General features: G+C 43.5%; 1 protein-coding gene across 1 annotated transcript; it reads right to left on the bottom strand.

Moving 5' to 3' along the window:
- Positions 1 to 229: 229 nt before the first annotated feature.
- GARS1 (glycyl-tRNA synthetase 1) lies at positions 230 to 27,836 on the bottom strand. Its single transcript, XM_082479105.1, has 17 exons — positions 27,631 to 27,836; positions 23,878 to 23,979; positions 20,952 to 21,054; positions 19,685 to 19,826; positions 18,601 to 18,689; positions 17,089 to 17,165; positions 15,234 to 15,379; positions 14,003 to 14,152; positions 12,266 to 12,428; positions 11,574 to 11,738; positions 8,772 to 8,880; positions 8,074 to 8,218; positions 6,801 to 6,886; positions 4,518 to 4,627; positions 3,041 to 3,134; positions 1,968 to 2,158; positions 230 to 586 (listed from the first exon to the last, which is right to left on the bottom strand). The coding sequence occupies exons 1-17, from the start codon at positions 27,802 to 27,804 to the stop codon at positions 461 to 463; spliced, it is 2,172 nt and encodes a 723-aa protein (XP_082335231.1). The 5' UTR covers positions 27,805 to 27,836; the 3' UTR covers positions 230 to 460.

The following is a 27,836-nucleotide window of genomic DNA, read 5'->3' on the forward strand; positions in this document are numbered from 1 at the left end:
CGACACCTTCATAAACATGAGGCCAAGCAACTAGGACTGTCTTGCACAAGAGTCGGAGGTGATGTGAGTCCAGATGAAATGGTGTATGATCCCTGCGCCTTCTTGTAATAAACCTCTAACTCCCACAGCCATAAGCAGGAGGGAATAAAAAGACCAACAAAAATAAAAGACAACAAAAAAGCCATTTCTGAAGAAAGTACAAGGCTGCATGAACACAGAGAAGCAGGCATATAGAATGGCGTTTTTATTCATAACACCTTTAACTTGGACTGCAGTTATTTCAGTTTTTAAAGTTAAATTCGGGCAGCAATTGAGGAAAGGAAAAAAAAAAAAAAAAAAACAAATAGTCCCTGTGTGCACAAACAATGCAGCTTTGAATAATACACGATAAGTTTATTTCATATTAACATGAACAGTAAAAAGTGGACATTTGATGGGATTTTACTTCAGGTCCTTTTCTTTATTCCTCTATTGTGTCCTTTTTGCCAGTCTCTTGTCCCTCAAATTGTGGATACTTTGCCTCAACGTCAGCCCAAGTTAGATAACCGTTCGCCAGGTCACGAATGACAGCAGGGAGTTCAGAGATCTGCAGGCAAAGTCACAAAGACATATGAAACATGAAAGCATCAGAATCAAGTTGCTCTGTTGGGTATTTGGGGGAACATGGGTAACTTTTACATCAGCAACAGAACAGAGGCAAGATACTCTCCTGCAAGGTCATTTTTGAGGAGAAAAAACATTAACTAGGAGGACATCTTAAATCACAGTCTGGGTCATTTCAGGAAAGACTGCTCAGTTATTCAGGGTGACCCATGAGGGAAATGCAACTGTCACTGTGGTGGACCACAGTAAGGTTCATCCCTGGAAGTGTTATGTTGCAGTTTTGGAAAGGAAAGAAAACAATACACGCATCCAAAAGATGGTCTAAGCCAGGATTTAGCCAGGCCCTATTTACTGTAAGACCAGCACAAAAGAAGGTGCCGGTTGCCTTTCCTTTGCTCCTCATGGCACACTGTCACGGTGCAAAGGATCAGCTACAGAAACTAGAAAATTTGCAGAAATAGAAGGAAAACAAAGTCTCGTCTCTGCTGCTCAGCAGTGAGAGGTCATCCAGGTGATAGAGACAGATGGGTGCCCTGCGGAGCTGGCACTGCCTGTTACCCGGAACCAAACCCACAGCCAGCTCCGTAGCCCCAGGCAGTACAGGTGCTTTTGTATGTAGGGGAGCTAGAACAACTCAGCCTTGCAGATCAGCCCTAACGTCGCCTCCTACAGGGGCCAAACCGTGTTCCCGGTGGGGGCCAAGGAGGAAAGGGCACGACAGAAGTGCCAAGACTGCCCGCCACATCTCTGAGCAGGTTTTGCTCGCAGGCAGTAAGACCTCCACAGGGAAGTTTGCTATTCCAGTCTCTGTATTATGGCTGTACTAGCAGAGCATGCTTAGAACAGGTGTGGCTTCTGGGCAATGGTTCACCAGCTTCTCTGATCCTGCAGAGGCAACACCGGCAAGAAGCAAGCTTTAAGGAGTGACGGCTGTGCTGTGCACTGCCAGCCAGCCTGTGGAAGGCAAAGACCTTCTGCCTTTTGGTGCCTGTGGATTCAGAGGAGTCCTCCCTTTGAAAGCCAGACACAACCCAGCCAATGTATTTACTCAGCAGCCTTCACTGGAAAAGAAGCACTCTAAAGAGCAGCGCAATCAGCACAAGGCATGGCTTTCAAGTAAGATCAACACCTCTGCATCCTAGAAAAACAAAAGCCTCTCCTCACTTTAGCTGCGGGGAGGGCATCTTCTGTTTGACCAGTATCTCTTCCCTGGGGATTTCTCAGAACAGCTAAATTGCCTACGAGAGCTGGAGGCAGCTCCCACAGTCATTGCTGGATCAGAAACAGCAGCTGATGCACTCCCGCAGCCCATAAGAAACACACTTGGCTCAGTCAGCAGCCAAACCCATCTGCCTGCCCTTTACCTCGGCTCGGATCTGGCGCATCGAGTCACGGTCTCTCAGGGTGGCGGTGTGAGGCGTCCGGTTAACGGTGTCAAAGTCGATCGTGATCCCGAAGGCCACGCCAATCTCGTCAGTCCTGGCATAGCGCCGGCCGATGGATCCAGAGGAATCATCCACCTTGTGAGAGATGCCGTTCCTGGTGAGTGCTTCAGCTGCAAGAAGCAGAGAAGGGGGGGGATCACCAGGACTCCTTGCATACTCAGCAGGCAACATGATCCTAGCAGTGGCCTCCCACATCCTCATGGCACCACCTGAAGCGAGGGACCATGCGTCCTGGTTTCAAGCAGCACCACAGACCCTCATTTTTACTTTGACAGAATATCCCAGGTCCCAGTCCCTGCCAAGACTACAAGCTCAAACCTGCCCCACAGGTACACAGCTATGCTCACAGCTCTCCACATTGCATCACTCGACTCTCACCCAAAGAGCAAAGTCACCGACATCTTCAACTGGTCATTACGGTCCCAGAATTCTGCTTTAACTCAAAAACATGCCAGCCTTACATGTGTGCAGGGGCATGTCCAGCATGGGGAGGCGAAGTCCCAAGCAGAACTGCTGCCAACAGCAAAAGACACTGTCTGACACGTAGCCTATGTTCTTATCCTTTAAGTACTCACTTTTTAGATGGTACCAGTGTTCATTTTGACAGAATGTTTGGAGGGTCAGCAGCTCTGGGACTGATTCAGTAAATTAACTGGCCAACAAGGGCCAAGAAAAGAAATTAATTAAAAAAAAAATAGTAAATGAAACATTGCTTCTGACAGCTTCTCCCAAGAAGTAAGGAAAAAAAAGAAACATCTTTTACATTGCAAACCGACATAGGGAAGGGCAGGGAGCTGGGTTTTTCGAGGCTAGACTGAAGGGTTTGATAGATACCCAAAGCTGACTGATACCACCCAACTCAGCTGTTTTAGTTCGATGGCTCTCCCTGTGCACGTGAGTGCCACGTGATCCCAACGCCGTTTTCTCCCTATAGCTCTGAGAAAGAAACCCCTCTTCCCAGTGCACATCCCCTCAGTGCTTAATACACTTACATAATTCCTTGACAAAAGGCATGAATTCCTGGTTCTGGCTTAGAGGAAGAACGGAGCACTTGAATGGTGCTACAACAGCTGGGAAGCTGAAGAACTAAGGAAAAAAGAAAAAGCACAAATAAAGACAAGTTTAACGGTTAGGCCAGATTCTTGGGAGGTGAGAATAAGCTCTGACTGAGGTTGGAGGCAGGGTGACTGCTCCAGGGGAGTAGTTGGCCTTCTGTAAGCCGTTAGCATTCAGGGTTTCAGCAGCAAGACCTCACACCACTGAAGGAAGATTGATTTTCTCCAGCTGCCCTGCACTCCCCCCTCCCTCCTGAGAGCTAAACATTACCTCCCACCAAAAGAGGTCTACCAGAGCCCTCCCTGAAGGAAGTGAACCTCATCTGAATTACAGAAAAATGAAGGGTAGAGGGGTCTTTCCAGGAGATTTAGTCTTATGCGCAGTCTAAAGGGAAGAGTTCTCAGAATCATTTCACTCCCTGTTTGATTCCCACAGAAACTCCACACACATGGAGCATATGCAGCTCAAAGGTTTTCGGAAGCCTCCACAGAAACTCTCAGAAAATGTGCAAAAAGGGGGGAAAAAAAAATATCTTTCCTGGCAACCAGCAAGGCCTGTAAGGGTATAGAAGTAATGCAACTGAGACATACCACTATACAGAACACCCCAGGCTACACAGAAAGTAAATGGGTACTAGAAAGAAGACAAGTTCAATATTTTAGACTTCATGAGCAGTTTGTGATTGTAAGTCAACAGTGTCCTAACTCTGGGCTCCCGAATCCTGCTCTCCCCACTCATAACTGTAGCACATCCTGTGGCAACCAGAGACACTAAGGAGTGCTGTTATTTTTCTTTTCTATAAACACAGTCTAGCAGTCAGAAACAATGAAAGGGAACCAGCATCAAGTTTACAGCCAGCTTCCCACAGGCCACCAGCAATAGTGCAGAGCATCACAGTTTGGGCACTGGTTGGAACAGGCTGGCGGTCTGTAACATACACTTCCCTCTGGCCCCTGCTACAGCAAAGTTTCAGGCCAAGATTTTAGGGATGCCCAGAATCAAAGAAGGCTCAATTTCATGGGGGACTGAGGACACAGTTACTCTATTGTCCATCTTACTGCACAGAACTATGATTCCAGGAAAAGCAGCAAAGAGAGAGGAAATAAAACACTGAAGAGACGCCTTTCTCTGAGTGATGGGACATTGCCAAGTGTGAATCCAGAAGGAGGAATTTCTCACCCCCTTGGCAGTAATACAGCAAGAGCCTCATGTACACACAGCCCCAGAATGCTCTCAGTGCGCATGTACAAACGACACGTACGCTGGCAAAAACAGCAATTCAAAAGCCCACCTGGGTTTTCCCATCTCTACTGTGTACTGTGCAGTCTTATTTTAGTCCTTCCCCTGGATATTAGAGAAAGGCAAACGCTTGCAGCTGGTTTCAAGCTGAGGCCCAGCCACAGGAAAGCTCACCGTTCTCTGCTCGTCTCCTTCCCGGATGCGGAATGTGTGTTCAAACACTGTGTACATGATTCTCCCAATACCAAATGAGGGTTCAATTACATTTGGGATGATTTCTTCCACTGGAATACAAAAGAACCCACGTCATCATTAAAGAAGAATTTATACACCAAAAAAAAGATGTTTCCTTAAGCTGCCTTTCTGCTCAGAAGTTCTGGTTACATGTAGCTGAGCACATGGAAACAAAAGGTTAAACATTTCTGCTCTAAATACAAATACCTGAAGCAGAGATTTGGACCTAGTCCACATACAGAATGTATTTAGGTTGTAAATAACAAGTCAGGGCCCCTTCTCTGGCCCTGAGAGCAAACAGCCCAGCACAACTTGTATCCACGCAGATAAACCCTCTTCCACTTCATAAGAGCAAAGCTTCATCCAGACTGTTCACTGGGAACAGTCCCTACTCCACACCAAGCCACAAACTATGTCCAGGCATTGTCTGGGAGAATGCTACTTGGCATGGACCAAAACTGTACCAGGGAATAAGCTAACAATTAAACAGCCTGGATGATGGCAGGGTAATGCTCAATCCCTGGCCCACTCTGGTTTAACGTACAGCCTCAGCATCCAGCAGTCTGAGCAGAGAAACATGGAGCTTCAGATCCAACTCAATTTCCAGCAAAGACCCCCTCCATATTCTTGAGTCGTCCAGCTGCCTGCTTCAATGCTGCTACCCCTCCCTATTCTCCTTCCCCAAGCAACGTATCATGAAAGCATGAAAGAAAGAGGATCAACCAGCTGATGTTTGCAAACATTCTCAGAAGGCGTGATGTGCTACGTTATTATACACCCGTCAGTCTCTCCAATCCTCGCTACACGTCTGTCTAAGAGGCTTTTTCCTCTTTCTACCCGGTTTGTATGAAAGGAGCTCAGTGGGCATCTGCCCTGCTCAGACAGTGCAGCTTTTTAGAAAAAGCCCAGATAGCAACTGGAGAAGAAACAACAATTATAGGCATCAGCTGCGTGGAATCCAGCTCTCCAGCACTGCATCCAGATTTGCCTCCCACTCCATGTGCCTAAATTACGTCCCTTAATTAAGCACCTAAACTGGCATGGGACTTTACCTTGCAAAAGGATGGTTTTGTTTTATTTGTGCATTGAACAACCAGTTTTCAAGACAAGAGAGAGGGAAACCATAAGCTTTGCCTCCTACTTGCAGACAGTCAAACGTACAAATTTAAAGGAAAACCAGCAACTGGGGTTCTACTTGCTGACCCCCAGCAATACTACAATCACTAACAGTTACAACTGATTCCTTCTTTGAAGTTTTGAGAAAGCAAAGCCTGGCACACCAGCAGCACATGCTGAGTGAAAGACATACGGACAACTTGAAGGCTCAGCAGCTGCAAGAACAAATATATTCTGCACATGCTACACCTTGCTCTACTCCTGCCTATGAGCATTTTATCATGTTTCCAACCTAGGGCAGGATGATCCACTAGTTACAGCATGAACTGGGGAAAAATCTACCTCAGTCTCCAGCTCTGTCAAAGACTTCCCAAACAACCTTAGGTGAGGCGCTTAAGAGCTGGCTGGAAAGACTACTTCTTTGAGGAACTAAATCCACGCATTTTGGAAAGTTATTTTCCAGCCCCATTCCCCACATCAGGGCAAAAGCTCTGTGGAGATGCAGTTGCTGACCAAAGCTGATATGATTAGCGAGTACCAGAGAAACTGACTGCACTTGTCAGCTTAAAGACTCTGGTCAGCACAGCAGCCTGGCAAGCTGGCAGATGCCGGAAGACTCGACTCTAGGCCGTGGAGCGACAACAGGAGCTCTGAGCACAGAGATGAGCCCATAGCATCTGCCCAGCAGACTGCCACAACCCATCTGCTGCACTGCCATGGACTTGAAGATGAAAGCTCCCAGAGTTGCTGCACCTTCCCCTGTTCCTCCCTCACTACAGCAGCTGGTTCTTAGCACCACGTGGGACCTTACAAATCCTCAAATACACAGCTGAAGCAGCATGAAGATAATACGCCACCCAAAGTCTATTAAATGGGTTACTGAACAGACCAGGTGAGCAGCAGGCAGACAGGCCTGCATCAATGGTCACTGAAATCCCACTGTTGTGTGAAAGCTTTCCAATACTTTTCAAGGAAATGACATTTGGCATTTTTCCTGTGCCACTGTACAATACTAACAGGACAATGCAACTAATAAAATTCAAATTCAAAGTATATCCTGATCTGCCTCTTATTTTTGATGATCAAACAACAAAGATACAAATTTACCATGTAATGTTTTCTGAAATCTCTTCACAGTAACCATGTCCTTTGTTATTTTAAAAGTTTTCCCTTCAGTTTCAACAGTGAATTCCCTGCAAAGGAAAAAGAAGTCACTTAAAAGCTACAGCAATAAATAAACAAGTTATATTTCCTTAATTGCATCAGTTGGTTGACTTGAAGAGTGGGACGATAGAAGCCACGGCAAATCCCAGAGATCAAAGAAACATGTGGCATACCCATAAAGAGAAATTTACGTTAATAAAATTGCTACACCTACATTAAAAGCAACCACCTTCATAATCACAGTGAACTCAGTTGTGGTTAACAGCCTGAAGCAAACTCAATTAGGAAATGGAAGAATCTCAGGATAAAGCATATACATCAAAAGAAAAAAAGGGAGCAACACAAAACAGGCACTTGCTGCAGACCATACTGCATATTGTCGAGCGCATGGACTCCTCATGAAAACTGAGTTGTGTCAGAAGGTACCATGCATTTTCACAGATACCAAACAAAGGGGAAGATACAGCATAGTTATTTTATTACTTGTTTCTGAAGCTTTTGGTATTACAATCTTCTAAATACTTTCTCTTGCTCCTTGCTAACTTGCAACTAGCACGCACTCCTTGCCAAGGAGAATTTAGGCTATCGACCTATTCCACTTGCAGGGAGCAAATGCCTTTATTATTATGCATCCTAACAGAAGACTGCTGCTGTAAACCTGAGGGCTTCGCATCATGGATTTATACAAACATGGTCATATGAAAGGCAGGTCTAACATACTAACACAGTCAACATGTACTCAGCAATGGTATACTCCCTGCTGAAGCATTCAGATTGGCTTAATACAAAACCCAACATGTTTTAAGAAAAAAGCGTGTGCTAATCACCTGCATTTGAACCCAACATCAAACGGACTGAAGTTTATAAAGGCTTTGCTCTGAATGCAGCTACAACTGGATGCCGAGTTTAAACACAGCCATGATTTGCAGTCCGCTATCGATTCAAACCCGGGATACTGCTTACAACTCATCCATTCAACAGATGTGGGAGTCTGGATGAACTAAGTTCACTTTTTTCTAGTTTCAAAGTGTGTACATATCACCATATTCTGCAATAGTTTCTCTCCCCATTTTAAGTGCTAAATATTTCAGATGATCCACTCCGCCTACTCTCACGATGAAGCTGGTTTCAGGTGGCTCAAATTAACCCAACAGCACTTTGGGAACCGTCATCAGAGGTGTCAGAGAAGGGCACCACTCACACACAGCCAGCTCACCCTTTCTCGTTGAGCAGCTGCTCCATCTCAGTGATGTAGCACTCATCACACATGGAAAGGTATTCCATCACCACCTTTGCATCCTTCTTATAAGCTTTGCCAATGGCTCCCTTATTTGCCTCAAACTGAACAATGTTGACTGTTCTGTATGAGGCAGTTAAGGAATTTGAGATAACAGAAAGCAGGGCCTGGTTCTTTTGCTATGTCAAAGCTGATCGCTACACAACACAAAGAAATCTCCTCTGCTACTGGATTAAGGAACATCCCTCCAAGAGAGGGAAGGAACAATAAAAAAATACAAAAATACTGAAGGGCAGAAGATCAAATTTTGAAAGAATACAACTTTTTTTTTTTTTTTAAACAAGTACAGCTAGCAGCAGAACCATGGAATGACATGGAGTAACCTGGGAGAGAACCCCATATTCACATTTAAACCATGCCTCACAGTCAAAACAGAGCCTAGCATTAAGCTAGAAAAAAACCAAGCACAACAGTAAATCCCCTTTGCCCACCTGAGTAAAGTCACCCACATGCTCAATTCTTGGCAGGTTACTTCCCACAGTCATGCTGGTCTGTAGCTCTACGTTTCCCTGTTAAATTTACAGATGCAACTTTAACAGAGCTGCACAGCTTTCCAAGACATCTCACTGTCAAATCACTTTTCACTTCAAGAGAATCTGGTTTACTCTGAAAGGATATAGGTTCTTTGAGAGGCTTCTCAGCTATAAGAGGAACTTTGGTGGCACGAGCATGGCAGGAGAGGTCATAGCAGGAACGATCAGCACAGCCAACGATCTCAATCCAACCCTGAAAAAACAAAAGTGGAAGCTTTCACCAACTCGCTTTTTTGTCCACTTAACCATCAAATATGTTTATTCGCCCTTAAGCCCTCCCTGCTCCCATGACTGTTTTTTCTACATAATTAGCTGTGTTACAATAAGCAGCACTCCCTCACTAGTTGCTCCTTCATTTGAATGATTCCATTTGTTTCCAGAGGAAATGATCAGTTATCTAACCAGTGCCTGCGTTCCGGGCCAGGTTTTCTACATGGCTTGGCACAACACAGCACTGTGCCAATAGCTTGGGGCCAGAGGCACAGTCATATCACTCACAGGCTACAGGCACTGGAAAACATCATGCTTTCAGGGCTTTACTGCTCCAAAAGCATGGAATAGACAGCAGGCAACCAGCCACATCAGAATGGCCAAAAGCCTGGCTTACGAGCTAGTGAGACAAAGATCAAATGCAAGAGAAGCACTTCTTTCAACATTTCAGCATGTATGGCAAGGAGGAATCTCAAAACGCCATTCACGCACACGGAATTCATGAAGCCTTCCAACAATTGCAGCAAATATATCCACCACCTGGACTTTCTAAAAGACAATCCACATAAGAAAAGACACATCAGCTGCTTTCCATTCACTCTGTCACATCAGCATGGACCCACAGGCAGACAGACGCTGTGTGGTTTTTCAGTTTGCAGTGATATTGTAAGGTGTCAGGAAAGGTATGTGAACAGAAGAAATCCCTGTGCTTGAAAATTCAGTGTTCCAGAACATCTTGGGGAATTTTTATACAAATTAAACCATTAGGGTACTACAGCTACTTCTCAGAAAACACAAAATATAGTTTATATAATAACTTCACAGAATGTATTTTAAGCTATTCAGAGCAGTTAACTTCTTACTACCGAATACTGCAAGTTGGTATAAACATTTCCGGTCAGAGTTAAGTGACAAACCAAAGTGCGAGTCTAGCTCACAAGGCAATTTTGTCATGCCGCTGGGATTGCTGTCTTCACCTCTGGGTTAGGCTGTTGGACATACTGCTCCGTGACCGTTGTCCTGATCCATGACAAGGCTTGCAAAGTTTATTAATCTTATTTACATGGTGTGACCCACACACGTCCAGCCTGTTTTGGGCTAGCTGGGAAGAGAGGTTGTGAACTTAGGGAAGTCAGCTATCTACATTCAGAGGAAGCCATTCCTTCAATCATTTCTACAGGTCTTTTCTATATGAAGACAAATCACTCATCCGAGCTGCAGGAATATTTTTTCTCATCTTAAGTCTGGTGGAATTTTACTGGCTGCTATTGCTCTAACTAGCTTTAATGAAAGTTCACTAGTGATAAGCCTGTTTCAGCTCCTTAAAAGAAAAGAGAGAGAGAAAAAAAAAAACAACAAATGAACCAAACCAAAAAAAAACCCAAACCTAAAACCAAACAAACCCCACATGGACAAAAACCACCAGCCACACACAACCTCCTCAGCCCTAGGTTGTAGGACGTTGTCCCTGCCCATAAATGAGGCTGACTGAACCATCTGAAATCTCATTCCCTGTGTGGACACCTTTGGGCTGAGCATGCTACCAGTTTGGCTATCAAACTGGTCAGGAAGGTGGATGGGGTCTACTCACATAAGTGTCACTGCAATGTCACAAGCTAACCCCACAGACCTCAGCAAAATCCCTTCAATCTCTTGATCCTTTATTGAAACTAGACCACACAGAGTTCTCTAGATATTTTCCAGAATCTGCATACACCCTAGACTCCTTGGAAAGGCTAACGAGGCAGCAGAACATGTGCTTCATTACACATGAGGGAAAAAATAATGCAATAACGTTTTCTTTTCTTTTGTTTTTAAACTCAGGTTCAACTTATAAAGTAGATTCTGTACCCTTAAAGAGGGGAATAACTTCATAATCAATACAATGTGGTTACTATGCCTTCTAATACATTTCTTTTGAAACTGTTATTCCAAGTGACACACTTGGCTGAGACTGAAAGAGGCCAAAAGCTCTCCAAGAGAATCTAAAATAAGTCTAAGAGTCTTGCCACTAACTACCCACTGCTGGTTTACCTGAAAGAAAAATAACACGTTTTTCAAAACCCAGCCAACAATATAAGAGAAAAACAAAAGCATCCAACAAGGCCTGAACTGAAAAGCTCTCAGTGACTCAGCAGGAAGATAAAAAATCCTTGGAAAAATTTTCTCCCAGCACCAGCTGTCTGAACTGGCAGGAGTGAACTCTCCTTTCTCACAGCCTGGAAGTGGAAAAAGAAGAGCAAGCATTCTAGCAGGAAGGAATCTGCTCAGGAATAACACCTCCACCAAAACAAATCCTTCCCCACTGCTGTTACAGGGGTTAGAGTCTTTGGAAAGCACCTGGACCTTTCCTTTAATTCCAGATGAAATCCAACCAGCACAATGTCCACAGGCAACTTGAGACTCCATCACAGGAGTCTGAAGCATGAACCTACAAACAAAAGCGAACAGTTCATAACCTTCGTGCAAGCCCACTGCAGGGAGCTGATCTGTTCCTTAGTTCTGGATTCAGAACACATCAACTGCACTAAGTGTGTGCATACCAATGAGGGGCTGGACAGGAACATCAGACTCGCGGCCTTAGTTGTGAAAACTAAGAAATAAAACAGAGCCCCTTCCCGCACTATCAACAGATCTGATAGGGAACACCACTTGCTGTTTCACTTTGCCACTTACATACGATGTTTTGGACTCTGCATCCCAGCAGTCACAGGCATAATGAGCCATCTCATTCTCCATATGTTGTCGGAAGCGCAACTTCTCTGGGGATACACCGACCTTTGTAAGGAAGAGGTAGATTCTGCCAATGAAGTAACCGAGAACGGAGTTATTGATCACACCCTGGAAAGGAAAAAGTGGGAAGAAAAAGAAACACAGAAACATTAATTCCTAAGGAAGCAAAGTAATGATTTTCTGTACTTCTGCAGACAACTTGACACGTTACAGACAGAACTTTGTGCAGCTGCCTGTGATAAAGTACTATGTCTCCCCTGAAACTATTACATCTTTTGAAATTCATCTACTGCCACTGGCAGTATCTTCATCTGAACAAAATAGTAAGTTTTTACTCTAGGACTCATCACTAACTGTCTCTGAAGAGCATCTACTTGAAAATACCCTGCTATATCCAACAGTGCAGTCACTGGTATTACAACAGTTATGGCTCAGGACCCCACAACAGCTGTACCCTACAGTTCACAGCTGCAATACAAATACAATGGTGGTGTGTGTTCTTCTTTGTTGTTGTTTTTGTTTTGTTTTGTTTTGGGCGGGGGTGGTGGTGTTTGGGTTGGCGGGGACAGTTTTTTGGTGGGTTTTTATCTGGGATTTTGGGGGGAATCTCTATGCGCTTGCAAGAGGAACATTACCTGTTGGACAGCATCTCCCAGCCGCATTACATGGGCGGACTGCCCGCTGACCTGGGCCTTCGAAGAGTACAGGAGGATGTTGAGATCTGCCACGTTGTGAAACTTGGGGTGATTTTTCTCACTGGGATCCACAAAGTGCTCAATTTCTGCCATGGTGAATTCCCTAATGGAAACACGAACAACCACGTGTATTAAGTATTTCATGTGATAACCACAGCCACTTTAGCCTCTCACAAGCAAGTCAGTAGTTTAAAAACATATGCAAACCCAGAACCAAGACAATGTATGGACTGGAACATAAACCAGTCTCGACAATGGATTTAGTTTCATCTTCAAATTCCTCATAAAACTTTCTACAAATTTATCTAGAGATTTCCAGGCCTTGGTCATCACCACTGTGATTCAAAGCAGAGAATATCACCTTTGGAAACACTTCCGGAAGTTCTCTGGAGTTTTTCCAGACTGCTGTGATGCCCATATTAGAAGTATACGTTTCCATATAGGGTCTGTGAAGACTAATCCACTGATTAACTCAGTTGCCTTGATTCATATTAGAAGTGCCCAAAATAGCCAGTTGAGGTGATAATTTCTTGAAGATAAGTATTGCTAGATTTAGCAACGGTGTACGTTCTTTTTTAAGAACTTGTCTCTAATACATCTATACTCATCCATTGATTTTTAGCCTTCTTGCTTGAAAACACTTTACATTGAATTAGCTTATTATCAAGAACTGTTAAAAAAACTTTAGGTAATCATTAACTTTAAATCACAGGCATCAGGATGTAATTTACTATGATAGCATAATAACACCATCTCCAATAAATGTGCCACAAGCGTATAATTTATACGTAACTGAAAATGCATTTCAATGAGAAAAGTTCTCATTTCCAGATGTGCAAAAGGGAACAGGAGGACTAAGAAAATTCCAAAGAGTTCCCTTAGTGCTAACGATGCCACTGCCTCTCAGTGACATTTATTGCACCACATTAATCAATTACCAAGCTTACACATACTGCCTGTGTGTACAACAGAACCACACTGACTGTGCATGGCAGCTCTTGTTCCAAATTAGACAGAAGAGACTTCTATTCAGAATAGTTCAGCTGATATACAGATATTATCCTTAATGATTATCCTTAATCACTTTTATCCTGAGACAGAAAGCTTTGAAAGTAATTCTCAATAACCCTGAGCTTTCCTGCCTGACTGATCTTGGGACACAAGCACATGTCCTGAGTCAGGTTATCTCCCAACTTCCACTCCATAGTAAGCTGCAGAACCGCAGAATCTGCAAGTTTCCTGAGACAAGGAAATGCTGCAGCAAGGTCAATTGCTTTTGGATTCCAGGTTTCAGTTTTAAAGTAAATCGCATGAACGTAATTACACAAGCAAAGCTGTATGTCAAGTAGAAAACGCAGCTTCCTTTAATATGATTTGTTTAGATTATAATGGAAGCTGAATTTTCTTAGTAAAGCTGAGTTTAAGCTAGGTGTTTCTAACACAACGGCTATTTCAGAGACCCTACTTCTCACCAGCCAGGTTTAGATACAATTCTGTAGTTAACACCTTAACTAAATGAGGTCTTTGCCCTCGAACCCTGAGACTCACTAGGCACGTTATCAGGAGTCCTCTGGAAGAAAGCACTAATATGAAACAATCATGTACAAACACTGGAACAAAAGGGAGGTGCTACCTGCTCCCAGGCACCCTTCTGTTGAAAGAGGAAATTTGCAGTACCTCACTCTGATAAGGCCGGAGCGGGGTGAGATTTCATTTCTGAAGGAATTTCCAATCTGGGCAGCAGCAAAAGGCAGTTTGCCTTGGTTAAACTCCAGAAGACGTTTGAAGTTGAGGAATATTCCCTGTGCAGTTTCTGGCCTCAGATAGCTGAAAGGAGATGGGGGAGAGGAAAAAAAAAAAAAAAAAAAAAAAAAATCAGGAAGATAAAAGGGTGGGGAAAGCAGTGAGAAAAGAAAAACACAGTTACTACAAGACTTAAAGGTGGTACTTTTTCTCTTGAGCCTTTTAACTTCAGACGCAAAACAACGAAGCAATAGGCCAAGGGGAAAAAAGAAACAAACATCAGCTGCAGCTCAAACACAGCACTCCACAGTTACTCCCAAAAGTAAACTGGATGTCTTGGCTGCTTTTGAGATGGGAGCATAGACTGGAAAAAGGTGTCTGAATGAAATACAGTGGCCAGTTACAACGCAGAGGTCAGAGGGAACGTACCCTCCTTGCCCTTCCTATGTAGGCCTGAGCTGTACCAGGCTGCTTACAAATGTGGATTTTGCAGGCAAACCATAACTACACCTCTGCTGTTACGTGAACTGTGATGTGACTTTAGTGTAAGGCCCCTACAACCCCTACAGTGATTTGAGACTTCCACAGAGAATCCACCAACACAGATATTTAACGTACTACTCTGGAGAACACATATGACATGTATATCTGATGCCATCCCAGAGGACACGCAAAAATCATATTCTCCACTCTTCAATGGGGGTTTCAGTTTTAGTTTCAGAGACCCCAACTCAAGACAACAGCCTTCACACACTAACTACAAACATGTAGTAAATGATGCTACCACTGGGTCACCCTGCTAAGCAACTTCATCCTGAAACAGGTATGCTGAAGCAGGTTCTCTATAGCCATGAAGTCGCTGACAATTGGGAACACAACATTAACTGGCTTTATGGAAATAACTCCAACCAGTAAGGGCATTGCTGTGACATGTACAATCTGGCTGCTTCAAGGATTTTTGTGATTCTGCAACAGCTCCTTGTTTCTCCTACCTTTCACCAAGAGTACAAGAAATGCTAAGCTGCCAGAGAGGATTGGGACTGAAAGGCAGGGGAAGGCTACTCAAGAAGAATATTTGCATATTTCAATCCCGTTGAAACTTCATTTTTATTCCAAGTGATCTATGAAGAAGGGAGAGTGCGAGCAGAATGAGATTAGTACCTACCCAGGCATGTTTCCTCCAGGCCCAATGGAGGTCTTGAACATCAGATTGAAAGAAACAGGAGGGGACAGGTCATTCCCAGTGATAGGTGATTTCACATTGTAGTTCACAAAGAGATCTGCAAGTTCTTGCTGGCCATAATTGTCCAACTAATATCAAAACACAGGAGAATTTTAATTACTAAACAAGATAACAGGAATGAATTATATCCTCTTCATGTTTTACTGAGCATGATCCACAGCTCTGAATTGCCTGCCCAAAATATTCCCTTTTAATCTAAATTTTCAAGCAAGCTTAAGTTTGAACCGATGATCGAAGAATACACTGCACATCTACAAACCCGTTTTCATAATATAGGTCCACGACTCAGTCACACCACATAAAGTCTGAAGTCTAGATAAGAGTGGGTGTAAAGAAGAAGAGTCATTGGGACTGCACCACCACCCACCAGTAGCTTCTTTTGAACAGTTTCAGCTAAAACATGGGGAGCAGCGTGTTGGGAAGGAAAAGAAATACAGCAGTGAGGAGAAAGCTAAAATTTCTGCAGTGCTTTGCCTGCATTCATTTCTCTTTCTTCTGCTGCATGAGACACAATATTTCAGCTATGCAATAGATGTTCCCTTTTAGACGGGTTCTGCATGTTAGTTAAATAGAGCAAATCTGCAGCACAGGGATTCTAGGTGAAAGATTTTCCATTTGCTCTGAAAACAACTGGGTAATGACTGGACGCTATCACAAGTGGGATAATCTTCCCCCTTTCTCTGGAAGATGGGAATCAAGCAGTAGTAGAACCACAGATCTAACTGCAACCTGATCACAAAAAAAGTCTCAATTTCTGGCATTGTGTTGTGCATTTATGTAATAGCCTTTTGCATATGTACATTTAAATGTAGCTTCTAGACTTAAGTACAATAAAGGATCTATACTGAACAGTACAGCAATGATTAATGCTCTATTTTAAAATCAAATAAGCTGCTTCTAGCATTAATTGTCATGACCCTTCATATATGAGAGAAAACTCAAGACAGGAGACAAAAAAAAGAGTTTATTCATAGAGGGATTCCCCTAAAGTACGGTCAAAGTTCAGTGTTGTAGTGTGGAAAACCTAATGACAGCTGCTCAGTGATGCGATACACTGAAAAGAAAAGTTGCTCTTTCTGGAAGGAAATATTCATTCTATGCATGGTTTGGAAGCATTTATCCTAGAAGTCATGAGAAAAACACATTAAAAACAAAGCAAGAAAAACAAAAAAATAAAGGCACTGTCTGTACAGCTGCTCAGGAATGTCAGCCTGGAGCACCAACTATTCTCACAGTAAACACAGGAAAAATCTGTGCGGGATGCCAGAGACAAAGGAACAAATCTCAAGTGCTTCAAAGCAGAGACAACTTTAAAATATCCCAATTCAGTGCTAAGGTGATTCATAAAAACCCTGACAAAACTTCTCAGCCATCTCTGCTCCTTTGTATCATAATCCCACTGTGAGGGATTTACAAAGGTAAAGGGGGGATTCAGAAGAAAAAGGCTTTTTGCCAGGGTGTGAAGCGGAACAGAGCAGACCAGCTCCAAGGACAGAGCTTCAGCCCTACCAATCCAACATTCACGAGACTAATATAATAGCAATAACTCCCCAAAACTGCAGAAGGGTGATGCAATTAATCAGCAGGTTTACCGTATTTGTTAACCAGTAAGTTTTCAGTGTTTAGGAGTGTGTACAGCCTACAATTATTTCTGAGGTAAAGATTTCTGAGCATCTTTAGAGACACAGAAGGGGCATTGCCTCTGGACTTGAGGCATCACACTTCCTCTGTGACATACACATCTCTGACACATTCCCATCCCCATGCAGACACCTGCCTGTGTTAGAACGTTTTCCATTTCTGCCTTTTTTTCTGCTGTGCACTTCTTGTCAGACATAAGCTTTTGCAGGTGAGCTGTAAGCAAGAAAAGTATGTAATGAGTTTATACGGCAACCCCATCACCGACCCCAATCTAAAGCTAGACAAATCAGGAGGATCCTCCAGCATAAGCATAAATATATGTCCATCAGTTGTTCTGCTAGTGTCTATCAGAGTAATTCCACTGATGTCATCATATCATCAGGGCAATGCTGAGGAGCTGCACCAGTTCGCTGCACTCCTGTGTGCCACAGAGAAAACAGCAGGTCCTTATCTAGTTTCTTTCCAATACTTATTCCTCTAAACCCAAGCAATGGCTTTGTAGTCTCTTTCTCCTTATTTTATTTCTATACAGGCTGGAAATTAAAAGCAACGTCTGATCCCAAGCCAGCAAGGCTAATTTTATCCAAATGCACTCAGAGGCACGTACTGACTTGGTACAGTAAGGTTAGACTGCATTCCACTTTAAAGCACAACATCCTCCATGAGATACAAAGGCAGACAGCGATGCCAAGACTTCCCACTCTCACTTGAAAAAAGGCAATCTGACTTTTTAGTGGCAGGAACAGCAGGTTACTGTTCAGCAGTGATGGGCTGCAGAAGACAGGGACGCTCTTGTTTATGATGCTGTTCAAGTGGGGAGATGTTAGATAGGCTTATTTTGTGGTTTTTTCTTCATAAAACAAAAATTCTAACTGAATACTACAAAAACAGCTTTAATGCCAACATAGATTGTTCTACATACTTAACTTCCAAGGAGAAGGCTAGAAAACTAGAGAGCACAACCCATTTAAACCACGAGTGGAACAATCCTTCCCTCTACAATGGAGCTGTATATGAAAAAGTTTTCAGATAGGTTTCTTATTTCTAAGATTGCTTCATGTGAATTTTTGTTTGGTTTTTGAAGAAATGTTAATTAATAACCAGAAAGAAGTGTGAAAACTTTGCAAACCTAAGAAATGCCTGAAGTCTACTTAGCATTCCCAAAAGATAGCTGAGTTCTAAGATATACGAAAGCCAGCAGCTGCTGTGTAATTGACCTTTGCATAGGGAAAGCATGCTCTGTCCCCTTACACCATCATTAAATCGTTTGTCAGTTCTGAACAAAAAGCAACTGAAACTCAAGAAAACTAAGACCAAAACACAGTAGAGAACAGGAACCTCGATATATAGGGAGTCCTCAGCTTAGACAACACAATAATCTTTTATGGTCTGACGACACAGGATTTTATAAAAAGGGATCCAACTATGTTTTCATTAGAGATCCTGTACCTCATTTAAGACGCTAACACGACATCTGGGTGGAACTGAGAGCTTACGGGATCTTTGGTATGGTATGATTAATGAACTACAAACACAACTATGAAAGATTGGCTACACCAATTTGCCTTCCTTGAGGAAGAAACTCTTCCCATGTTTGTACCACTGCAAGAAATCCCCAGGCCCACCTAGCCTTGGAACAAAACCAAACCTTTTAAGAGATGATCGGCACGAAAACATTCTCCATTTTTCACATCTTTCACCATGAAGTCAGCAAACTTATCTACATGGCCAGAAGTCCTAGAAGAGATGATACAAAAAAGGAACATGAAAGCTGCCACTGGACAACCTTGGACATTGTGTGATCCCAGTGGACAGACCATTATCGAAGAGAAGTCCTTCAAACTGTGCACCCAAACTGCAGGCTCACTCTTGCTTCAGATTATAGATTCACATTAAGCAGTAGCATCCCACAGAAAATCTGATTTGTGAGAAAGTATCAATACATCTAAATCTTAAAACGTGTCACTAAGATGATACTTAGTGCCTTCAGGAACTACATCGTGATCGAAGCAAGACACAGATGCAGAAGTGAGGAGTAACCAGTAGTTCAGGTGGACAGATTCCGACTATTTTATACCAGTGATCCATGAAAGCTTCTGTCCCTTATGCTGCGACCCATACTAAGTAACGCAGTTCAGACTCTCATTCCAAAAGCTCCTACATATTTAGCAAACCTGTGGGTAGTCTTAGCAGAGATACATGGAGGCGAAAGAGTCCAGAATCTGAACTATGCTCTCACCCTGGAAGATTATCCCTCTACCTGGTCTGTGGATAAAGAGAGAGCTTCAATCCCCAGGGCTACTGAAGCATCATTTGCACTCAGAGCTCAATTAACACATTGCCTATTGCTATCCCTCCACAGAGACGGGAACGATGGTCAAGCAGCCTGGCTACTGTCCTAAACTATGACCCGGGTGTCCCAGATTTAGGCAAGTCACCTAATCCTTTTTCTTGTCATCTTGATCTTTTAGAAAAAGGGCAATTTCTTACCTAAGGGGACTTCTAGGAGACATTAAGACATCAGACTCTCAGACATGAGTCCCACTGCTCTCCCCGATTTATGGAATAACAGCTTCTCGCACTGACCTGTGCATTGATATCTAATTACTTTGTAATGCAATGGGGTATGAAACTGGGTGACCCAGTCTCAAGATCCCTGTGGGTAATTTTACAAAAGACTGTAAAAAGCAACTACGACCAGAAACCACATGCTGAAAAAGACCCATATTTACTTCAGAACCGGCTCTGGTGTGAGCATGGTACAGTCAATCTCCAGGATTTGCTCTTCCTGAATAAAGTGCTGTCTCCATGCCTGGATGATGTTGTTCTTCAAAGCACACCCAACAGGCCCAAAGTCATACAGACCACTGACACCTGCAAAGAGAAAAAGGTAAAAAACATGGTAGGTGTGAGACTGTATGAACCTGCATTGTTTGAAGGAAAGGTCCTCCCTTCTCAGCGTTTCCATCAGTTGGTTTAAGCCTGAGGTCATTTTCTGAGCATGAAACATCAGCTTCTCTGTGCTAAACAGAATATAGAATGTGTCACACTGTGGAGAGCTTTTTACATAAAGACCCATGACATAAAGGTTGAAAGTAAACTCCATGAAGCACCTAGATAGACACTACTCTATGCATTAACCAATACAGTTCAGTTGCAGAGCACACTGGGGCACCAGGTAGAAGCTAAAACTGATAAATACCTGCAACCAACAACTGTTAAAGCCACGCTCCCTCCACCAATGAATTATATTCTGTGGAGAGTTTTGTGGGAGCAAGCTATCTGAAGGAGATATCTGAATAGAGACGAAGTGATAATGCACGTGCCAAAATAATATGCTATTGTCAGCAATAAAGCATATCTGCCAATCACTAGTTTAAGCACAAAGATGAACAAAAGAAAGAAGAATCCATGAAAATACTCAGAGTATTTTTTTAGTATTTTAGGTGAAAAAGCAGTAATTATACAGGCACTGTGCTGCCCCCAACCACCCCAAGCTGCCTCAAATCAGCCATCTGAAGAGGTTAAACAGCCACATTTGTTCACCTGTTCAATGAAGTTCATTGACAAAGTTCATTAAGGTAACAGGTTCTAAAGTTCACAGTAGTTTTGAGCATTATCTTGTCAAGGAAAGCTCAGACAGAGATGAATGGTTACGAAGAAATAAGCTGATCACCTCCTTAAGCGCCAAAATATCCCACCCCTCTGCAAAGAAATGACCTTCTACAATGTAATGCTCAGAACTTGCATCCTAAAGTGACTCATTTGCATTCAGAAAACAAAAGACAAATTTTGAACCACCTCCCCACCCAAAGACTTTAGGAAGGGGGAAACTTTTGAAAAGCTTACAGACTCAAGCAGGACAGTTTAAAGCCAACTTTAGAAAAAAATATGTTGTTGCATTAATACAGCATCACAAGAGTACAGCATTTCACACAGCTAGAAAGGCCACAACATTAGCCTCAAGGGATTAAAATGTAAATTTCTTCAAATCTGTACCTCCATAAATAGAAAAGGCTTGATCATAGAAAAACCTCCTTTTCAGGGTGTCTTCCATTTTAACTCTGTCCACAATGTCATCTTTGGGCTGTAAGGCCAGCTCCTGTAATCCAAGCAAACCGAAAACAGTTAATAACTCCAGTTTCTGGCAGGAGGACAAATCCTCTCCATTCAACACTGAGTCAAAAGTCTGTAAAGAACATTTTGAAGCAAAGTTATCCTGCCAACATGCTCATTTTCCAAAGAGGAATGGTCACACTGAGATTCAAGCACTAAATAACAAACATCATTGTCTGAATGCAACATTTTACACACTTGAAGTAGACTCATCTGCCCGAACTTTCAGACAACTAAGTCTGTAAAGGAAGCTGAGGATAACTAGCTCAATCAGTGGAGAGAAATGGCAATTTCTAAAGCAATTCTTCTGACCTTTTTCCCCCTCTCCCAACTGTAAAAAGAGCTTAAAGTGACTAGCTCAAGCTACAAACATCTAACTCTTGGTATATGTGAAGCTTTCAATGAAACGTTCCTCACATGAAAGAATTTTTACCCTGAAGGTCATGAACATCGCCACTCTTGTGCTCTGCCAAAGGTGTGATTTAGCTAGTTGTGCAAAGAATATCTATTTGCAAAATGTAGACTTTCACAAATATAGCCTCATGCACACAGAAAATTTAATTAAAAGTGCCTAAATGCCCCAACTAGATTCTGTGAAAATGTTTTACAGCAGACTCACTATTTTATCTGAAAACTTATGATTTTTGCAACCAACTCCATTAGTGTAGTCAACAGACTTGACACATTTTCTTCAACAAAGACGTTTTGATAATTAAAGCAGAGTTAAGCCAAGAAGTTCAATACATTAATTCAGATCCTGCCAAGTGGCTGACACTATAATTTTGAACAGCCTTTTGGTAACAAGAAGTATTGTATGACCACTAATTTCAAACTTTTCTCTTTTGAGCATCTATAAAGACAAACCAACGTGGTCTAATTTTAAAAGCACTGTACCTCTCCTGCTCCCATGAACTAGCATAAGCCAAGGAGTAACTTTGCATGAGAGACAAAAAGAGTCAAAGACAGACAGAGAGCACGCACGAGAGCAGGCACCAGAACAGTAGTTTTAAAGCGTGGAAAGGGAATCCATTTGGCATACTCTGCTTAAAAATACAGAATTACATTTCACAATGATCAGGGTTTCTTAAGAGAAAGGCTTTTGCCCAGAGATGGACAGGAGGACAGCAGCAGTGACACAGCCCAATTCTGAACTGGCAGGGAGAAACAGCTAACAGCACAGGAGTAACTGGAGTAGGTACAGAATTCTGTAGAGATCCTCTTCTACTGTCTAAAGAGAATCATTTATGAACTGGTGCAGAAGTCAAAGAAACAGTCTCCTCCACCCAGCACATATTCATAAACATAAATATATTCATAAATAGAAGGCAGAAAAGTGTCTGAGTTAGCCTTCAAGGGGAAGAAAGACCCTGCACAGGAGCAGAATCATCTACTGACTTAAGATATGGTTTGAGGACATAAAGCCAAGGAATTTTAAACACTCAACTGCTGTGCCCTGTTCAAAGCTTCAAATTCAGAGCCACTCTGCTATCTTTAAGTAGGAATCACAGGGCTTGAAAACTGTACCAGCAGCTGCTAAAGCTAACGAGCATTCACACTGCTGCCTTCAAGAGAGAAAGACTATATTGGAGTGCTGCACTCGCAAGGGCAGATGCTGTGTTTGCAAGGTCATTCTTGCACTGAGAGGGATACAGCCCACACAAATTGTGTAACTGGCAAGCACGCCTCGACACTGCATCCTACAGGCTCTCTTCCAACAGAAAGGTGGGGCTCACAGGGATACCAAGACTCCTAACCTGCCATTCTACATCTCTCTACGTCAAGCTTCTGAGGGCTGGGAAACAGAATTGGGAAAACATTTAGAAACTATTTACTCCAGGACGACCTAGCTATCAATACAGGTTTAATGCAATGGTTTCGAAGCACAGTTCTATCCTGAATACTAAGTAAAAATGACATCTTTTTACTTGGGTTTAATATATGCAAACAGGCAGCCATAACGTCAGGCCTGACAGAGAGCGTTAACTATTTGCCTCACATGACTCTGTAGGACAAATAGGGTCAACTGGTTTAAATTCAGGTATACTGACATTCTCACAGTAAGTTAGTTGCAAGCAGTGGTGTATTTATTTGTTTATTCATTTATTTTTAAGAGTACCGCCAAAGCACAACTACAAGCATTTTTATATTAAATACAAATTAGAAAGAACCTTGCAGTTTCCTGGGTGAATATGCATTCCTGACTGTTTTTAAGCTTCAGGAGTTTCTTTTTGTTGTTTCAGTCAGAGAAGGGGAGGGAGACTTGTAGGATAAGGAAGTATATTTTTACTTGTTTATTGATCTAGAGACAAAACAAACTTGAAGTTCCTTTATTTCATTTGCAGAAAAACTTTTCAGAGCACAATTGCATTTAAAAAAGGGGGGACAATTTCAATACATCCCTCTCTAAGGCTGAGTAAAGGCTATTTGAAATGCCTCCAAAAACTTTGTTTAAACTGTAGCAAATAAAACGGTTTCTAAAGAAACACGTTCTATGCCAGTTTGGGAATTTAAATGCTGCACAAAGAATCTGAAGATGAAACTCACTACAGTGGACAGCATGTCCTTTCACAGTGCATAAAAAAGATACATACAGTAAATGAAGATTAGCAACATATACACTGAATTTCAGCTTTGACTATGAACAACCCGAACTCGTATTTATTCGTTCACACGCTCCGATTTAACGCTAACAGATATCAGCGTAACAGATAAAGAATGAAACTGCCACTAGTTGGAAACCTGCAAAGTATTTCAGAAGGGAAGTTTTTCAGACAAAACTCTGGAACTCAAATTTCATTTCCAGACTCACCTTCGCTTCTAGGACCCTCTTCCGAGCTTTGAGCTCTGCTACAGCTTTGTCTATATCTATTTGAGAAGCTTTCTCTTCCTTCAGTTTCCTTACCAGTTCTCCCTAAAAAAAGGAGACAAAACACAAGATGTAGTTCTTTCTTTGAATGCCATAGACGCAAACTCTCCTTCTTTCAGCTCCCCCGGCAATCCAAAAGGAGAGGTTTGTCCTGCCTTCCCGTTCTCCATGCAGGTCTCGAGGCTGCTTCAACTGGGAGAAGTGAGAAACACTTACACATTTGAGAGTTAGCACAACCAGACATCATTAGAGAAATTCAACCCCCCCACAATACTGTTAAATCCCGGACCTGTTATTAAATCTCTGTGTGCAAATATACTCCTGTATGTACCACTTCACAGCAGATTTCCACAAACCCTAGTTTTGTGTCTTTGAGGATGCACTAAGTGGATTCTCAGATGGTTAACACAGGCTTTGTGCTTTCTTTCACGGTAATAAAGCTTCTCTTCCTTCTACCCCTTCCCTTTTCTTCAAAATTTATGACCATTTTAGACCTCTTTTCCTCTGTCATATATGTTCAAAACTGTCCAGTAAGTACACAAATTTTTAGAAGAAGGTCTCATGGAAGACAGACATTTCTAGCCTAATGTCTAAGCAAAGAAGGCATTGCATCATCTGTAAAAATTGTTACTGTTTTTAAAACTTGTCCAGTAACTTTGGAAAAGAATGGAGTAAAAAACAAACAAAAAAAAAGTTAAAAAAACTAATGCCTAAATACGCAAGAGCAGTAAAACCCTGCAACGAGCTTACACTGAGGTCAAACCACCATCACCTTGTTACAGTTCCACAAAGGTTTCTTTGCCCTGTGGAGACGATCCTCCCCTTTCATCCCAGGGAACTGCTCAACCCCTAAATACTCAACTGCATGCTTTTCTGAACATGATCCTCAGTAGTCATGCCCAGCTTGCTCTTTGAGATAAATTAATTAAACAGTCCATTCTTCTTCAGCCAAAACCAAGGTCTATTTCGAATTACTGGGAAGGACAAATGAGGTGACCCAGGAGGAAAAAGCACAGAGATGTCAATGCCTTCTCATGTGGGACGTTCTAAGAACGGGATGCTCCAAGTTCAGCACTTTTCTTGCATCTTGCACTTATCCATTAAATAAAAAGAAAAAAAAAAAAAAACAATTCAAAGAGATTACAACATTTCCACAATACCAGCTTCTTCATAAATTCTGAGCTTTTCTGACATTAATGTTGCAGGCAACTGAGAAACGAAAGAGAAGAGAATACACAGATTGCCATTCAGTAATCAGATTAGAAAAGCTAGAAGTGCTTCAGAGACTAAGGGTTTCAAAGGCTAATTTTATTAATAAAGGGAGGAAGACTCAAAAGACTGCATTAAAACAGACACACACACACAAAGAAAAGAAAGAAAAATAAGAATCCTGTCAGGCTCCCTAACCCCATCAGCTACAAGAACAAAACAAATCTGCTGTTTCCTTCCTGTTAACTAGTTATACCAAAACGTGAAAGTTTCATTCTAGGGCTGAGGACTTCAACTGCCATTCCTGGGTAACGTGGCAGAGGGAGGGATCTGTGTTTTTTTTTTTTTTTTCTTTTAAAGTAGTAAGTCCAAATTGTCTTTGTTGAGCTAGGGGGTCAGCAGTGGAAAAACATCACGGCAGCAGCAAAGCAGCTATTGCTGACTCAACAGAGCTATCACCCTGCTCATGCATCTAAAAGCAGCATACAGCAACTCTTTGTCCTGATCTATAAGTAACAGAGTACTCAGACATACGCAGGGAGGGAAAAAAAAAAAACCAACAAACGAAACAGAACACAACTGAAGCAAATAATTATGTTTGCTGACAGGACTCAATCTAATTAAAGCTACAATCTTGAGCCCAACCCAGAGGAGTGCACAGCAGCACTCGATGTGGCAAATTTTGCTGCGCCTTTGTCCCATAGACCAGTAAAGCAGAGAGGGATCCACCCCTGGATCACGGCAGCTTATTGCATCAGGCACTGCTGCAGGAAGATACGCTGCTCAATTTCCTCTCCATAGGTTGAGTCCCTTAGGTTTAATTAAACCGCTTCTCCACAAGCTGACAGACAGGGTCCCCTGCATCATAAGGTATCAACCACCCCAATCTTCTTTACTCCCTCCCTTTCCTCTTGTGCAAAGATCTCAGTGAATTACTACTGACAGTTGTACGACACAATATCCATGGTCCCAGCTACACAAATTCACCCACAAACCTTCCCCTGGCACCCCACACTCCTGTCCCAAACCCACAGGCAGCCAGGAAGAAGGGGTGCATTGATACTTTAAAGGCAAATGACAGTACCCAAGATACAGGATTTTAAAATAAATTGGCTAGTTCTAGAGATCATAATTTTATTTACAAGGAGCCCTCTTGCCAAGGCATTATGCTGTACAATGATTCATAATAAAAACTCATTGAAGTGCTGGTGCTGGTATAATTAGAGGGCTATAAATCCAGTCATTTAATGGGAAAACACATACACAAATCTACAAATACACGGGACGTGCATGTAGCTATGTGTGCAGCTAAGCAGAAGACTACAGATTCATCCACTTAGAGGAGGATGTGGGGAACCCACAGACATAGGTCATGCTGCTGAAGCAGGGAGGGAGGAGAATTTCCATGTGCTGTAAGCAGCCTCTGCTGCCATTAGCACACACAGCAAGGAGATCGTGATTCACTTAGGAAATAAAAAGACAAGCAAATCTTTCTCAGGTAAGAAGGAAGCTAAAGACACTAGCTTCACCTGTGAGGGAGATGGAAAGAGAATGCGATGCGCCCCCAGCTAATCAGAGGCAGCGACATATCTTGACAAATAAGGATGATGAAATAGAAAACGTGCAAATGAATTAATATCCCTGACTGCATCGGACAAATATGCAACTCCAAAGAATACCTTTTACCTCCAAGAACCAACACAAACTCGGCTCTAAAGGGAAGTCATCATATGACCCTGTGGGACGAAGAAACCTATGCAGGGTGTTTTATAAAGAAAAGGTGGAGAACGAACTGTGGGGCCCTCAGAGCACGACAAAGTCAAGCCGAGCCCGGGCACAGGAGACTCGTGAAGCCCTGGAGGGGGAAGGCAGGTGGGCTGACACCCAGACCCAGTTGTGCCACACAGCTGGAACACACACGGGGACCACGGGGAGGGGAACGGGCAGCCCACGGGAAACCCGCGGAGGGGCCACCCACGGCCTCCCCGCCGGCCCGGACAAGGCCCACCCGAGGGGGAACACCTGCGGACCCCGCACCCGAGGGAACCGCGGCTGGCCAGAAGCCGCCGGGGCAAACCCACGGGGGACCCTCCGGCGTGGGGTGACCGCTGAAGCCCGCAGGGCACCGCAGTGCCCCGGCGCATGGAACTGGAGGGTCTCAAGGAGAGCTGAGGAGAAACACTGCATTCACTCCGCAGGTCGAAGGGGGGGAGGGGGGGGAAGGAGGGAACCCTCCCGGAGCGCACCCCCCACAAGCCGGCAGGCCTCGGGGTGAAGCGGGTGAAGCAGGGGGACGGACACACGACACTTCCCCACAGACCCGGCCGCCGCGGGCCTGTCACACACCCGACCCCCTCAGCGAGACCCTCGTCCCTCAGCCGGGACCCCTCCTCGGCGGCTCCTCCCCGGCGGGTGTCCCCGTCCCTTCAGCGAGCGTCCCCCCCCCCTCAGCGGGACAACCCCCCGAGCCGGGCCGAGGCGGGTTACCTGGTGCCGCACCGCCTGCCGCAGGGGCGCGAGTAGCGCCTCGGCTTGCGGACCGTCCATGGGGGTCGCGGCCGGGGCGGGCCGGGAGCGGAGCGGGGCGGCGGGCGGGCAGGCGAGGCGGAGCAGGCGGCGCAGCAGCGAGGCGGGCAGAGCGCTACGGGGCGGCAGCGGCATGGAGAGGCGCGGCGCGCCGCCCTACCTCCTCC

This window comes from Vanellus vanellus (genome assembly GCF_965231255.1).
Source record: "Vanellus vanellus genome assembly, chromosome: 2".
Classification (NCBI taxonomy): Eukaryota; Metazoa; Chordata; class Aves; order Charadriiformes; family Charadriidae; genus Vanellus; species Vanellus vanellus.